This window comes from Platichthys flesus, chromosome 20 (genome assembly GCF_949316205.1).
Source record: "Platichthys flesus chromosome 20, fPlaFle2.1, whole genome shotgun sequence".
Classification (NCBI taxonomy): domain Eukaryota; kingdom Metazoa; phylum Chordata; class Actinopteri; order Pleuronectiformes; family Pleuronectidae; genus Platichthys; species Platichthys flesus.
In genome coordinates, this window is record NC_084964.1 from 11,914,216 (window position 1) to 11,928,158 (window position 13,943).

The 13,943-nt window shown below is 43.1% G+C and overlaps 1 protein-coding gene across 4 annotated transcripts; it reads left to right on the forward strand.

The window, feature by feature from the left end:
* The first annotated feature begins 366 nt into the window (after window positions 1-366).
* LOC133975986 (cytohesin-1-like) lies at window positions 367-13,897 on the forward strand. Of its 4 annotated transcripts, XM_062414045.1 has the most exons (13): window positions 367-542; window positions 5,352-5,434; window positions 7,909-7,973; window positions 8,388-8,454; window positions 8,721-8,839; window positions 9,338-9,531; window positions 10,028-10,176; window positions 10,636-10,747; window positions 10,948-10,950; window positions 11,326-11,402; window positions 11,528-11,599; window positions 12,187-12,341; window positions 12,445-13,897. In XM_062414045.1, the coding sequence occupies exons 1-13, from the start codon at window positions 515-517 to the stop codon at window positions 12,521-12,523; spliced, it is 1,203 nt and encodes a 400-aa protein (XP_062270029.1). In that variant the 5' UTR covers window positions 367-514; the 3' UTR covers window positions 12,524-13,897. The 4 variants fall into 4 exon arrangements, with proteins under 4 accessions (XP_062270029.1, XP_062270028.1, XP_062270030.1 ...); XM_062414044.1 differs by lacking the exon at window positions 10,948-10,950; XM_062414046.1 differs by lacking the exons at window positions 367-542; window positions 10,948-10,950 and adding an exon at window positions 2,261-2,962 and having other exon boundaries at window positions 10,636-10,748; window positions 11,324-11,402.
* The last annotated feature ends 46 nt before the right edge of the window (window positions 13,898-13,943 follow it).

The window sequence follows — 13,943 nt, forward strand, 5'->3', positions numbered from 1 at the left end:
TGTGTGTGTGTGTGTTGAAAGTTCAATGCAGGAGATATATTTTTTTACTGTTCAAGAGAAGTGTTGAAACTCTTACATACAAAGATAGACAGACCGACATATGGATAGATGGAGAGAGAGAGAGAGAGAGAGAGAAAATATTGACAGATTAGATAGATAGATAGATAGATAGATAGATAGATAGATAGATAGATAGATAGATAGATAGATAGATAGATAGATAGATAGATAGATAGATAGATGGATGGATGGATGGATGGTAGGCTAGATGGCTAGATTGTAATCTACTCTCCGATTGGCTGCTTTAGTTGAAGCCACGCCCCCGGCTCTGCACAGCACCGGCTGTCTCCTCACACACAAACACACAGACACACACACACACACATACAGTTGTCGGTAGTCTAACGGTAAATCACTGACACAGAACGGACCCGTGGTTCGGACCTGCAAAGTCCCACAGAAGTGAAGAACCTCCAGCTTCCTCCGCGGAGCAGCGTCCCGCAGCAGCGCAGACATGGTGCTGAAGTCGGAGGACGGAGTTGGTGAGTTGTCTGAGCCGCTTGACGCACGTCACAGGCTAATTCAGATGCTAACCGGCTAGCCTAACTTTATCTCGTGCTACACAACCGACGCTCACTCTTTGGCTATTAAGGGGAAGTTTAGTGTGTGTTTCTAATTAGCCGTGTACACAGCGACGGCGCCACGCAGTCACTTGCCCGGTTTGTTTAGGACTCTGTGGCGGTCTTTTATCAGCTGGCACAACGGAGCCATTATTATTAATCTGGATTGAGGCCAGACCTCATGGGGGTTTAACGCGTATTGTGCAGCACTTCGTAACTCACGGGTCTATAAATACAGTCAATGCAGCCATTGATTTTCTGGGAAACAAGCGATTGCTCCCAAAAATACTTCGGCTGCCCGGGTTGGTTTTGCATGCGTGGACTTCTCTGCCCAGTTGTCCAGCCGATGTGGCCAGAGAGCTGGGCACTGGGGGGTAGGAGGCTGTAAGGAGTCACTATGGACAGAGACAAGAGGAGGATTTGACTGAGAAGACATCAACAACACTTTAGTTAGGCTTCCTCACAGCTGCACTGGTGTTTCCTCTCACAGTGACAGGATGTGGTTTTCCAGTTACTGTCCAAAAAACTAAAAGCATTGCCTGTACTGTGTCATTGTGAAATCATGTTATAAAATGTGCTTAAGTGTTATGAGGCTGAAAAGCTCCCAGTACAGGCTTACCATACCAACCACATATAAGGTGGACTCTGTAAAGCGAGAAAGACCCAAGCTAAGCGACCGGGATTGTTTCTGATCACTCACAAATGGGTCAATGGCTAATACAGCTTCAAAAAGTACTTTCAAAATAGATGTAACCCACATTTCTGAGTCCAGAACAAGTCTCTTTTGTTAAACAACATTTCAAAACCACTTAAAACGGTTTTAATAGTATTTTTATACATAAATAATAACATATATTGTCTGACCTATTCTCTGGGTCACATCAGGATGTTCTACTTCAGGTCACATTTTGTTCAGCCCCTGTTTATCCTCGGCTGTTCTTCTGTCTCTCTGCTTTCATACTAACTGGACTTTCTTGCCTTCAGGCTGCGTGAATGCGGCCAGTCACCAGGGAGTTTACCATAACTACAGGGTTATATCACAGTGTTGAGCTTGTCGTCCACGGGCCCTTGGGAACAGTTAGAAACAGACAATTATGGCCTTGTGAACATTGAAGTGGACAATTATTCCCTTGTAAACAGGCCCCGATGCTGAAACTCTCTTTATGAGATTCAGATCCTTTTTCTAACCATAAGCAAACTGCTTTGCCTCGGGTCCTAGGCCAAATGCCATTCTGTTATTAGTGGGGGTCCATTTCTCTGAGCAAACCCATGTGATGAGCGGAGAAAGATGACTGGTTTGCATTTGCCAGAACAGAGAGCTGTTGTTTTTTGAATTATTTGTTATTTTCCTAAATATGAGAGATGAGTCAGCCTCACTTGTGCACCATCCTCATTTCACGTATCCTTTGGGGAACCTCCCCACCCCTGTCTCCCACGGGCACCGGCGTCCACATGGGGGAGCCTGTGTTTGATGTTCCATTCATTGAAGGAGGGAGGAGTCGAGGAGGACAGAAAGGTGGGAGAGGGGGGGGCATAGAGAGATGATAATTCAAGGGTTTCCCCCCCTTACACATACACATACTCGTCATCCTCGTCCTTATCCTCATTTAGCTGCCGGCTCTGCTCCCCTCCTCGCTCCTCTGCTGGAATTTGTGCCTGAGGATTAGAGAGGCTGGGAGGCTGGACGATTGAGGACCACAGGATTGGGATTGGAAAAGATCAGACAGGACTGGATTATTACTGGGCCATGGGAGCTTTTGGCTGTTTTAGTCAAAAAATCTGTGTGGTGGACACTGGCATCGGTGCTGGAGTAAGAATCAAAGCTTGTTGGGTGAAAACTTAAAAAAGGAATTGCTTTCGGCTGCACTGGGCCCTCCGAGACTGCTGGTGAAGTCCTTCAGCACCGAGTCGCTTTCTCTGCTACGCACCTCAGGATTATGACACACGTGTGTTGGCGTTAAGTGCGTCATCGTTACTTCTGCAATAGTACCCTTTTCAGCAACTTGCGTGCGTGTGTGTGTGCGGTCATGCCTTCCTCTGAAATCTCATGAAACGTAGACAAACAGCCACAGTACCCGTTTGGTAACTGCTGAAATACTAGTGAAGTTTGTTTCAGCCGTCATTGCATCGTCAGAGGATGTGTTGTGTTGTCTAATTTACAAGCAGCCGAGTGGAAGTAAGCGTGAACTTTGAGTCTGGACATTGGTTTGGTTTCCCTGAGCAGCTGGTCATCATTGCTATGACAGGGTGTCCCATTACTGGCCAACACAAACACACACCGTGACTTGAGGACGTCGCAGAGCAGCTGGGTGAGGAGCCTGGAGACACTTTGTTATTTGAATGTGAGTGTTTTTTTGTGAAATTATGACATGACAGGGTTTCGCGAGCTGTCATTAATCCACCGGCATGTTATTTCCTCTCTCTCTGAAAAGCCAGAGAGAGCGTGAACGCCAGCTTCACTGCCTCACCGCTAACAATTGTGTGTTATTCTCATTCTCAGGTTTATAATAGGAGCCACCTACTTAACACTTTCTTTCTGGGCAAGGGGTGTGTGTATTATGAGCGAGTGCGTCACTGTCTCTGTGTTTGTAGTATGTAAATAATACCGGTATCCAAGGCTGCAACACCTGTCACATCCTACATTAGACTTTTCTGAACTTGGCTTTTGTTAGAGGTTAGAGGAGGACTGTAGTAGAAGATTGAGGTTTTTTTTGTATTGGATTTCCCTAGATTTATCAATTGAACAGTTAATTTACAAACTGTCGAAATTGTCGAAAACCTTCTCAGAGCTTAAGTTTATGTCTTGAAATTTCTTCTTTTGTGTGAAAAACCATCTCAACCTGCAAATTATTTAGTGTCCTCTGATAGGAGATAAACAAAAGCAGGAAATCTTCTCTTCAGAAATATATTTTGAATTGATCAATTGAAAATTCACAGCGAGCGGGTCAGTGCGTCAACGATGTTTCTAAACGCACCGGACAAGACACTGGAGTAAAACAAATATCTCAGGATGAAAAAGAGATGTCATAAGACACTGACAAAAATCATATATATATTTAATCTGCAGAACTGTGACCTAAGATTGTGACATCAGCTGTAGCACCCAGCCATACTTGCGCCTCCTCTTCTTTAATGAAGTAGTTTCGCTGAGTTGACGCTAAGTAACTTGGTCATGGTGGCAAAGAGAAGTGAACAGTTCACCTGAATGCCTCAGCGTGACTCCTCTAATGAGGCCGACAAACAGCAGCAGCAGCACAGCTGGACTTGTCCTCCGTTGCTCCTTGTCGCTCGACATAAATTCAGCCTTTTCTCACGTTAAAGCATTTTAATATGGATGTTGGAAAATCACTCGAAAATCATTAATATGAAACAAGCACAATTTTTCATGTTGCTTTTCATTTCTTATCTTTCTCTTCCCTCTTTTTCCTCCTGCATGTTTTCATGTGAAAAACCACAAGTCAGTCACTGACAGATCTGCGTTTCCCTCCTCTCTTTATCGCTGCCCTGCAGATATTGTGTTTGTGTCTAAGGGCACATTAACTTCTCTTCTATCAGAACACACACACACTCCACAGTTTAGGGTGTGTTTGTATGGAGGGCGGCAGGGAGCTTAACAGATACAGTAAGATATCCCTTCTATCCTAATGCACCATTTTCATACTATCATTCATTTGGTTATTGAAACCAATGTAATGTAACTATTAACAAGAAATGACAGTTAAGACTTTGCCAAGGAAGAGATCAAGTGACAGGCATTTTCACCTTTTTGTTTTAAAGGCTGAGGATCCAAACAAATATTGTTCTTGGAATCGTTGGTTTCAGCCTTATAGGTCTTACTGCGTCTGAATGAAATCTAAATAATGTGAGACATTTGTTTTTATTCAATAAATGCGGATATATATATATATTTTTTGAATTATGTGATTTCAGTAGCCTTATAGAGATTTACATTTTTGTAATCTCGGCTTCATATAAAGAGCAGCTAAAAAAAAATTGTTGTACTTTGTGCGAATTCAGGCTAAACCCCAATAATGCTTGAATGTGGTATTGTTTAAAAATCATCTAGATTTAGATGTTTTCTTCCATTCCTTTCTGTAGAGGGGTTCAGATTCCCACCGTCCTACACCTAAACATTTTCTGTCATTAATGTAAAGTGTTAAAATGACCTCATGGCCTTTATTTTTTTAATTGCTAATTAGCACTGGTCAATATGACTGTTGCTTTTATCAGTTTAAAAAATGCAACTAAACAGATATACATGATTATTGTTATTGTTCCGATGCTCAATATGTTCTAGCACGTGTGTGTACATAAAAAAAGGGGACAAACAAAGGGGGTGGATTTCTGCGTCCAGTTTGAGACTAAGATGTCAGTGTGGTTGTGTGTGTGTTTGTGTGTGTGTGTGTGTGTGGGGGGGGGGTGTTAATGGCTGATGGATCAAAGATTGTGTTGCCATAGTGACCCATAGCAGAGGGACTCTCAGGTCTCTCATCCTAGTGTGTGTGTGTGTGTGTGTGTGTGTGTGTGTGTGTGTGTGTGTGTGTGTGTGTGTGTGTGTGTGTGTGTGTGTGTGTGTGTGTGTGTGTGTGTGTGTGTGTGTGTGTGTGTGTGTGTGTGTGTGTGTGTGTGTGTGTGTGTGTGTGTGTGTGTGTGTGTGTGTGTGTGTGTAAGAGAAAGAGAGAAAAGTTGATTTTCATGTTTGACCTTCGTGTTTCTCTCCCTCCTCCTTAGTTCCTGATGACCTCAGTCCAGAGGAGAGACAGGAGCTGGAGAGCATCCGCCGCAAAAAACAAGAGCTGCTGCAGGACATTCAAGTAAGAGCAGCACTCGTACTGTCCATGACCTCATCTCTCTTACACTGTAGGCATGTCCTGAGCCCATGATAAGGATCTGCCAGGGATGAGGTTTGAATGCATTTTGTCCAATCTGAATGCACTTCAGAATCCGCTTGTCAAATCCAAATCCCTTTGAATCCTGCATTGGACCTTTTACAGTAGTTTGTTTTGTGTGGAATTTGCGTCATTTAGGGATTAATCAGCATACAAGGATAATGACCCTAATACAAACTACAGTACTAAACGATCGAAGTCCAGGTCCGACTCAATATTTAACTAGGTTCTTGATTTTGATCGAAGCCAGAAAAAACCCTGATTTGGTCTTCCAAAAACAAATATCGAGCTGAATTCATCTGGAGTTTCACTTCTTTGCCTTCAGTCTATTTCTGTTTTCTGTCCTCAGTCATTACTGCTCACATGAAATATTTTCTCAGCAGGGCAGCCATGAAAGAGAGCTCATGTTTGTCCCTGCAGTGAACCCTGTGGTTATCTGGACTGTTGCAAGTCTCTTTCTCTGTGACATCGCATTTTAGAAGCGATAGTTTCACGGTTTTACAATGTCAGTGATGTGGGACAAAACGCACTGTCCTCGTTCTGTGCAACATGTATTCAAAGTCTTTAAAGTTGTTTCCCTGTTTTAATGGATGAAAGGCTTCAGGAGAGTAAGTGCAATACAGCATTAAACTCACAGCTCCCTGTTATTACTGATGTTTACACCTTCAAGTAGAACTTTGGCATTTTTTTTTAGAGTCTAAGAGGGTGAATACTCTGTGTTACACTGTGACACAAAAAGAGATACTAAAAAAACATTTTGGAAAACATATTTGTGATTTCCCTACAATTGATGTGGATTATATTGACTTTAGGAAAGGATGTTTTAATGGTGAGTATGAACAGGAGGACTGAATTCAGCTAGAGAAAAGCATCAGTGTTCATAGGGGCACTATTTATTTAGACAGACTACTCAAAATGTGAAAGCCATTTGTTCGTCCATGTCTAGACCAGCGAGCCTCGGGCAGTGTGTGTATGAAAACTGGAGCGTCACTGTACTCATTTAAGACCGAGCGAGCTGCACCTATATATATTTATACATATATATATCTCTTTGTGTGCCCTCCGGCTGTTCCTGCGTTGAGGGACAGGTTAACCTCCTGCATCAGTTAATGTCACAACCTTAAATAAAGTGGCAGGACTGTTATATGTGGGTACTTTCCCCCCGTAATTAAATGCTACATATGCGGAATTCTTATTGGCCGTCTGAATATAGGCAATATTTTGTTAAATATTAATCCTAAATCTATACCTAAAAAAATATTTTTTTAAATTACGATGGCAAACAAATTACCCCAAAAATATTCAATAAGGGAATATTCTAAAGAAACTGCAGTCAATAAAATGCTTTAAAACATCGCCCTCAGTCAGCATGAGTCAAGTGGACAATCCAAAACACAAACACACACACACACACAAAGACACATACAAAGAATCACAATAACATGCCTTCAGGGCAGCGACGCTCTCAGTAGATTGATGGAGTTTATTACCAAGGTCGACTCCCGTTCTGCGTCTCCCTCTTAAGCTCCGCCCCATCTTGCCCTGGGGGCGAATGGCTAATGAGCCGTGAAATATTCCAGTAATGGAGACGGAGGGATGCCGTTTGTTAATACGCCGTTGTAACCATGGAAACGCACTTGGAGGAATCCAGAGTTATTTACCGTCGGCGAGGGTGATGCAGCCTGGTTTATAGTTATTGGGGTGGTTATAAATGATAATGACTCTAATCTGAAACTGCGGCCTTGTCCACTTCTGTGTCTCTTCTATTATTACCTCAGTCCATTATCGTTTCTGCTGCGCTCAGTGTTTCTCCATCTGTCTCTCGCCTCCCGGTTCTTTCCTGCCTCTCATCAGCTCTGCTAAGCCAGTCAAAGTCTTTGATCCTGCATACTTCTTTCTCCAATGTGACACTCAAACAGACCAGGCAGGGTGTCAGGGGGGAGTGGGCTGATAAATCTAGGTCAGCACAGGGGAGAGGAAAGGAGAGGCGGGTTGGTCGGCCCTGACCCCAGAGCAGGTGCTGCAGCTCCTAGAGAGGTTTTCTTTGCAGAGGGTGGCTGTTCCACATAACTCGTGCTGAGGAGGAGTCAGACTGTGAGAGAGTGAATCACGACTGCACTTTTTAGTGTTTATACTGGGTCCTTCCGTCAGTAGGAAGTATATGTGTGGTTGTGATGGTCTGCTAGATGTAGCTGGAACAGACGAGGGTGTGTAATGAATTCTGCTGTTGCTCAGATCATCAAAACATAGCTGGAGGTCACAGTTCAGATAACACACAAGTATCACACGTATGCCTGTGCTTGTTTTGGTCCAGTGTCTCCGCTCAAAAGCCAAACAGAACAATTTCGGTTTCATCCATTTCATCTTCTTTTGTCATTTCTCCCTCTGTCTGCTCTCAGAGACTGAAGGATGAGATAGCAGAGGTGACCAATGAGATTGACAACCTGGGCCTGACTGAAGAGAGGTAAAGTATCTCTCAACGACCATTTCTGTGCACGTGTGTGGGTGGACATGGTCCACTCAACCTTTGTTTCAGTGGAGGTGCATTCATGGTGAAAATCAGCATGACTCTCAGAACAGAGGAGTTTACTGCCCTGTGGGATTTAGGTCCTTAAATAAAGGGATAGTTCACCCAAAAATACTAATTCACTTATTATTGTCTACTCACTTTTATACTGCCACAGGGTGGGCCAAGTGTTTGAGTCAACAACCATGAACGCCTGCACGATGGACTGTATCAAAAGATGGACAAAGTGTCTCTATTTCCTCCCACTGTCCAGAAATGAGGACAATATTTCCTGGATAGAAAAGCTGTCAAAGTGTGTTTGGTAATCAGTTCATTGAAGTTCCTTTTCTAAACTATTAATTTGTTTTGTAGGAAAAGTATGCAGAGGAACAAACAGATGGCCATGGGCCGAAAGAAGTTCAACATGGACCCAAAGAAGGTGAGAAGGAATCAGCATTTCTTAAACCTAGTGAATCATTAGTATTTCAAAGATTTGGAAAATCGTCCAAGCCGATTTCATATTTTGCTTTATCCGGACAACAGTCCAACATATCAATTCTACAAAGTTGTAATAAATCAAAACAGGACCTCACTTAGGAGAAGCCACAACCAGTGAAAAACTGTTTCTTTACCGGCTCGGATCTTTTGAGGATGATTTCTATTTTTTGGTTCATGACGGTTGCATGCTCTGATTTCTCCCTACAGGGCATCCGCTTCTTGGTGGACAGCTCCCTGCTGAAGAACACCAGCGACGACATCGCTCAGTTCCTCTACAAGGGCGAGGGGCTGAATAAGACGGCCATCGGGGACTACCTGGGGGAGCGGTAAGGGATCCCCAGCAGGACATGATAGAATAACAGCACCGTAAAAGCAGCTAAATGGAAATCAGACATTATTAGTTTATTTTCCTTCTGTACATGTCATAATGTCTTCCATGAGTAATATCTGTTTTTCACCACAAGTACAGATAATAGATTATTCTTAAAAAGAAAAGAAGAATACTGATAATTTCTATGCGTGGACTTTTTCTAGGGCTACAAATATTTTGTGTGTGAAACCAAGCCTCGTCAGAAAACTAAAACAAATTGTAAATATGAGCTTATGTTGCATTAGCAGTTCTGAAAGATGATCCATTAATCTGACTCGTCACATCTCATCCATCCATTTCAGCTGCCAACTCCCAGCTAAACAAAGCTGTGTTCAGTTGTTGATCCTGTTTTTGTTCTGTTTACTCCCTTCTCCCTCCCTCATGTGCATGTGGGTGTGTTCTTTTTTTTTTTGGTTTGTGTGGGGGGGATTTCATTTTTCCTGGCGTCGTGCAGAGATGACTTCAACATCGAGGTTCTGCACGCCTTCCTGGACCTGCACGAGTTCTCGGACCTGCACCTGGTCCAGGCGCTCAGGCAGTTCCTGTGGAGCTTCAGGCTGCCCGGCGAAGCTCAGAAGATCGACCGCATGATGGAGGCGTTCGCCCAGCGATACTGTCACTGTAACCCTGGAGTGTTTCAGAGCACAGGTACCAGAGTGTGTGTTTGCTCGGAGAGAACTCAGGAACGAGGAGGTGGCGATAAAAAACACAGATACACATTTCTTACACAATTGTATCCTCAGTTTTAATTCAAAATTAATGGACATTTTGGTCTCAGTTCCCACCACCAGCTGCTCATATCTAAGGAAATTATAATTTTTGGACTATTTAGCTAATTACTAATAATAATTTAACTACAAAGAACTTTTCACTGCAAAGTTATGCAAGGTTGAGGAATGGAATAGAGTATTCAACAATAGTTGGAAATCAATAAATTCAAATAAAATAGAAAGCCTTTTTAAAAAGGTAAGTTTTGGACTTTGTAAAGCTTTTCACTTCAAAAATAAATGTGTTAGCACAAGAAATAATGACTAAGCTACATTTGCCAGTTGAATCCAGCAAAGAAATCAGTGACATAAATGAAACTCTAGTTATTTACAACCTAAGTCTCACTTATGCATGTTATTTCTGTCTTTGATTCTAGATACCTGTTATGTGTTGTCGTTCGCTGTGATCATGTTGAACACCAGTCTTCACAACCCTAACGTGAAGGACAAACCGCCGGTTCAGAGATTCACAGCCATGAACAGAGGCATCAATGACGGAGGAGATCTGCCAGAGGAGCTGCTCAGGGTGAGAGACGTTCAATTCACACATTTACACATTCTCCTGTTTCAACAACAAGATAATCTTCAGCATCGGCCCTTTAATCTCGTCTTTGCAAGTTGAACTCTTTGGCTCCTCGCTGAGATTCTTCCAGGAAAAGTTCTGTTAAATAACTGGAGGCAACTGACTCTGACTTTTCCGTTCTCAGATTTAGTCCTTCTAGAAAATTTTAGGAAAATGTCCCCACTTTGATACATGTCCACAGAAGCTGTGTTTGTGTTCAGCCAAAATGAAAATTCCCATTTCATTCTTAAATATTTGCAAAGAGGCTTTTGAGATGCAAAGAGAATCTTCGTGTGAATCCTGAAAACAATGTCGTACATATTGATAAACCACCCCAGTAAAGCCTCTTGTAACCATAGACTGTGTATAAAAGAGGTTCTATCCTTCCCTCATCCCGTCACCTTTATCGTTCCCTCTCTGTAGAATCTGTACGACAGCATCAAGAACGAACCCTTTAAGATCCCAGAGGATGATGGGAACGACCTCACTCACACTTTCTTCAACCCCGACAGAGAAGGCTGGCTCCTGAAACTCGGTATGTGCATCAGGGAAAAAAATGAAATGGTTCATATCATTCAAACTTTAACTTGTTCAGCTGGACTGCCCTCTAGTGGACATGAAGAGGATAAACCATGTAGAAACAGTGAATAAAGTTGACTGAAAGTTTCAAAGTTATTTTTTAAAACTCTTGTTTTGACATTCTTTTTGTTTGTGTTCCATGGGTTTTGGCTCCAGGAGGTACGTACCCTCATACTCCCCAGCTTTAACGCACTACCCTGCTTCTGAGCTGCCCCCTCCCCGCTGTTCTACCCGCCACTGTCTGTGTGCATTCGCCTTCACATCACAGCTTTAGTCATATTAAAGACAGATTTATTAATTTCCATATACGATTTCGCACCATGCTTGTTGTGAAAAGGCGAATAAAGTTGTTTCACGTCTGCTTCTAACTGCTGGCCTCCTCGACCTGACCACTGACCCGCGTTTTCTAACCTCAGCTTTTTACGATCAGTAGGCTTTTGTGTCAGCGGCTGATTTGTGTCTTCAGTGTGCTTCACAGTGTTGTCGTCCGCTGTCCCCCGGTGAAGCAGCAGCTCATCTCTGGTTTCTCCTCAGGTGGACGAGTTAAGACCTGGAAGAGACGCTGGTTTATCCTCACAGATAACTGCCTCTACTACTTTGAATACACCACAGTGAGTAATTCCAGTTTTGACTCGATGCCAGAGTAAGAGGAGGAATACTAAAACAGACGGAGGCTTCAGGAAGTTATACTTGGATCTCTCACACTGTCATTATTTTTTTTTTCTTTGTTTACCAGGATAAGGAACCCAGAGGAATTATTCCACTGGAAAATCTGAGCATCAGAGAAGTTGATGACTCTAAGAAACCGGTAAACACTTTCTCCTCTCTTCTCTTTCTGCCTCATTATGTCATGTTACTGACCGTTTCTACTCTTTCTCTCTGCACAAGAGGTCACCAGATAAATATCAACTTAAACATAGCGAGGGGCTGGAGGCAAAACCATTTAGAAAGTTGCCTCACATGAAGAAGGTTCCCGGTGCAAATCCTGGTTTGACCGGGGTCTGTTTATGGTTTAAGGTTTTCTCTGGGTATTTGGACATGCAGTTTGGGATTAGGGTGATTTGAGGCACTGAATTGACCATTTAGTTGAGGTTAAGTCTATTTCACCTTCATCCCCCCTAAGCACGTGTGTATCATATATATCCTGTACCTGCTGAGGTTGGATCCATTAGCTGCTTCGTCAAAATGACACTAAGTGCAGTGTTTTCAAATTGGTTTGGTCTTTGCTGATGCACAGAAAAGGCATTTGACCACAAAGTATTTCTTTAAAGACTTTGTTTTTAAACTCTCTGTCCTATTTATTCACTCCGGCTCAAAACACAATTAACTTGTGTTTTCAGACTTTTATTGTTGACCCTACCCTGACTCATCCTGCTTGTGCTGCTCTCTCACCAGAACTGCTTCGAGCTCTACATCCCCAACCACAAGGATCAGGTGATCAAGGCCTGCAAGACGGAGGCGGACGGCCGCGTCGTGGAAGGAAACCACACGTTTTACCGAATCTCCGCCCCGACCACGGAGGAGAAGGACGAGTGGATCGCCAGCATCAAGTGAGTCACGTTCAAACTCCCTCTCCTCCTGTCGATGATGAGTGTGATGAAGATGACTACCTGGAGGTTTTGCATCTAACCCTCCTTCGTGTTCCACCTGCAGGGCTGCCATCAGCAAAGACCCGTTCTACGAGATGCTGGCTGCTCGGAAGAAGAAGGTGTCGTCTCTGAAGGGGCTGTAGATCTGCAGAGGATTAAACATTTACACAGGTTTGACTCCTGAACTCAGCACAGTGGACGTGGACCTGATATTGCTGCTGCTGCAGTGACACTTGGACCTGGCACAAGGGATTCAGCCGCTAACCTGGCTCTTCCTTTGACACCCGTCTCGTCGCAGGTTTGAACGTTGAATCTCTCATTTCTCATCCCCAGATGAAATGATTCACTCAGACCTTTTTATTTAAATCCTCCAACGGCTCCTTTTTATTTATTTTTTAAACAAACACACTTCTGCAGTGCTGCAACCGAGCTGTGATCTCTGGTTAAGTCTCCCACTCCTCCTCAGATCTGCTGAAATGATATTTGAAACTTGTCTGATTCATCTCAAAGTAGCTTCAAACAGATTGTGTTTGTTAAACTCGGCTGCGGGTATCCAAACATTTAACTGGAGGGGGAAAAAATGAAGGAGCGAGCGGGAAATGATTTGAGTCAGATTAGAAGTGTAATCAGTGTGTAAACACAGACTGTATATAAAGATGGACAACACGTCTCCATGTCCTCCCACTATCTAGAGATGAAGCCCAACTATCCCGGGTAGGAAGGCTGCCGTCTTGCACATTCGGAGTCAGAGTCCGGAGCTGGCTCATGCCCGACACTATTGCCTCATTTCTACTGGTCAAAAAAACAACTAACATCTGGCTTTTGTCTGCAGTGGGAGTGGATTCAATCCACACTCCCTCCTGGGTCTAGTGCAGTAGACGGCGATGGAAACGAGAAACGTGGTTGAACGCACTAATTTAGCAAAACAAGGTTTCAAAAAAACTGAAAGGAAAACTCTGCTACTGCCAAAGGGGAAAAGAGTCAATTGAATTTTTTTGTGCTGCATAAAAACTAAACTGTTTATACCCACCAATTTTGGTTTTAAGAAGTGTAAGCGCAATTTAAGACCCTAGTGCAGTCAGCCACCAGGGGGCGATCCAGACTAACTCATGTCTATCTTTATGTCCAGTCTGCTGAGGAGAGACAGAAGATAACTGTGCTATATGATGCTGGACAATTACGGTATGAATCAAAATACTGTTCGTTTACTACAAAGCTTCTAAAATCATCCACGTCAGTAAGTTTACTTTTTGAAGAGTTGAGGCCTTGAACTGAGGAACGTCCTCAGTCTGGTTCTCCCTCCTGGCCTCTTTCCTCCGGACGACTGTGTTTTGGTGTGATGCCATATAAATGTGTGGTGTTTTTCTAAAGCCTGTTTTCTTACCGCTGTTGCTCTTTTGTCAAAGCACTGTTCATACAAATGAAGGCAAAAACAAAAATTCCTAAATATTTATTCATCCAGATTCCTTGTAATTTATTGTTTCACGTTTGTCTCATTAAAACAAAACAAAACATCTCACTCCGATTTTCTTTCTCATTTGACATTCGACACCGAGTCTTTTG

Coding starts and splice junctions, on each gene's coding strand:
- LOC133975986 (XM_062414045.1), top strand. CDS start 515: ATGGTGCTGAAGTCGGAGGACGGAGTTG. Junction 8,840..9,337: donor GGGGACTACCTGGGGGAGCG/GTAAGGGATCCC, acceptor GGCGTCGTGCAG/AGATGACTTCAACATCGAGG. Junction 9,532..10,027: donor TGGAGTGTTTCAGAGCACAG/GTACCAGAGTGT, acceptor CTTTGATTCTAG/ATACCTGTTATGTGTTGTCG.